Consider the following 1,684-nt stretch of genomic DNA (forward strand, 5'->3'; position numbering starts at 1 on the left):
TTCTTGATATCAGTGATGGTGCGCCAAGCATCGGGATCCTCAGCCTAACAAGCGACAGCTATGTTAGCACGATGAATCTGACCTCCTCCATACAATGCCTGGGCCCTTACTACCGCTCTCAAGAGAGTATCTATCTCGGAAGTCTTCACAGTGCGTGCAATCTTTTTTCCAGAGATATCATAACCAATATGATCATGGTTGTCGAGATACCACTTCAGCGGTACTTTGCCTATACGGTTCCGAGTATACCTGAGATGATGCAGCTCTTCAATATCCTCCACTTTTGGCCCCTTACTCATCATCAGAGTCGTCCGAATCATAATCGTCCTCAGTCTCGGAAGATTCCTCCCCTCTGAAAATGACAAGAGCAAATAAGCAATCCTCTACCACTTAGAGTAATTCGATTCGGCGAGATTCGTCAGCTTTTGAGTCCTCCCCACAGCCTTGATATTACTCCTCATCACCACTGGCATGTGTACTTGCATTTTCAACAATATCGTCTCCAATTTCGAAACCGGGAGTATCCTTAGAGTCTTCCAACTCTTGCAGGGCCGCATCCTCCTCACGAACGGGTTTGGGAGCCTCGGAAGCTTCAGGCAGCACTTGGCGAGTCTTCTTTGCAGAAGGCATGGTGTGGACCACACTGAAAGTGCACTGACTTGTGACTTGTTGCCTACTCAAGACGATAACGATTATATCAAAATGCGCGAATAATTCCAGAATCGGAATTATTTGCATAAACGGCGAGGCTACCGGCTAGTAGTACTAGCCTAGTACAGTACCCTATATACTGGCATGGACCAGGAACTACACTTAAGCCTCCCCCCCGCCACTTGGCGACAACGCTGTTGTATCTTTTGGCGCCCCTATTGGTGGCTTGGATGTCGTACATCGAGTTATCAAAATACGCGAGGATGACACTCTGGTAGTATTGGAGAGTTTCTGTTGATAACATCTCATCATTACGGTGCATACTTTTGGAAGATACACAATGTAAGACATACCTCTCCCTGTCGACGATGTAGTGCCTCGTGATGGTATACTGACAAACACAGGAAGCGGAAGAAGCTGGTCCATCGAAATGATGGGGGTCATCACCCCCAGCCTATTTGTGATCATCATAATACTGCGTAGGTACCGATAGGTGGAGTAACTACTCACTCCCTCGTATGTCTAAGCACGGACATCGTCAGCACCAATTTCTCCTTGGGTCGATCTTCCTCAGCTGTTCACCTGGTACACATCGGGCAGGGCTCGGGTCCGGTCTCGACGGTGATGCTTTGGGCAGTGTTGAAATTTGTGCACATGGTCACCGACATATGTCGGTGAGGAAGCACCAAGAACTTAGGAAGGCTCTCACAAGCAAGGAACCTCTCAGAGATGGGGAGGTGTGCTGCAGTGACTGCGGCCAATTGCGTCATGTTTCGACATGTCAAGTAGTAAATGTTCAAAGTCGTCGAGGAGATTTTTGACACTTTGACATGTCCATTACACGCGGAAGGATGATCTATAGACATGCCTGGCCAGGTGCTATCCATTGGCCTATCGTGGACTTTAGTATCGACAATTTATTGCCGAAATGAGCGTGGGGTATCGCTAGGACACGTCTCTGTCAAACTTGACACGTTCCAACGAAGTCGACACTCAAGTGCCCAAGTTCAGTTGCACCTCACTTTGAGCATTT

The 1,684-nt window shown here is 48.0% G+C and overlaps 1 protein-coding gene across 1 annotated transcript; it reads right to left on the reverse strand.

The window, feature by feature from the left end:
* Positions 1 to 113: 113 nt before the first annotated feature.
* On the reverse strand, positions 114 to 630 carry Pmar_PMAR002560 (ribosome biogenesis protein bop1, putative; the record flags this gene model as incomplete). The annotated part of the gene is made up of 3 exons (XM_002774809.1): positions 114 to 249; positions 296 to 352; positions 455 to 630. Coding segments are annotated over 3 exons (369 nt in total), but the record flags the coding sequence as incomplete, so codon positions are not given.
* Positions 631 to 1,684: the final 1,054 nt, after the last annotated feature.

This window comes from Perkinsus marinus (genome assembly GCF_000006405.1).
Source record: "Perkinsus marinus ATCC 50983 genomic scaffold scf_1104296957276, whole genome shotgun sequence".
In the NCBI taxonomy this organism is placed as follows: domain Eukaryota; phylum Perkinsozoa; order Perkinsida; family Perkinsidae; genus Perkinsus; species Perkinsus marinus.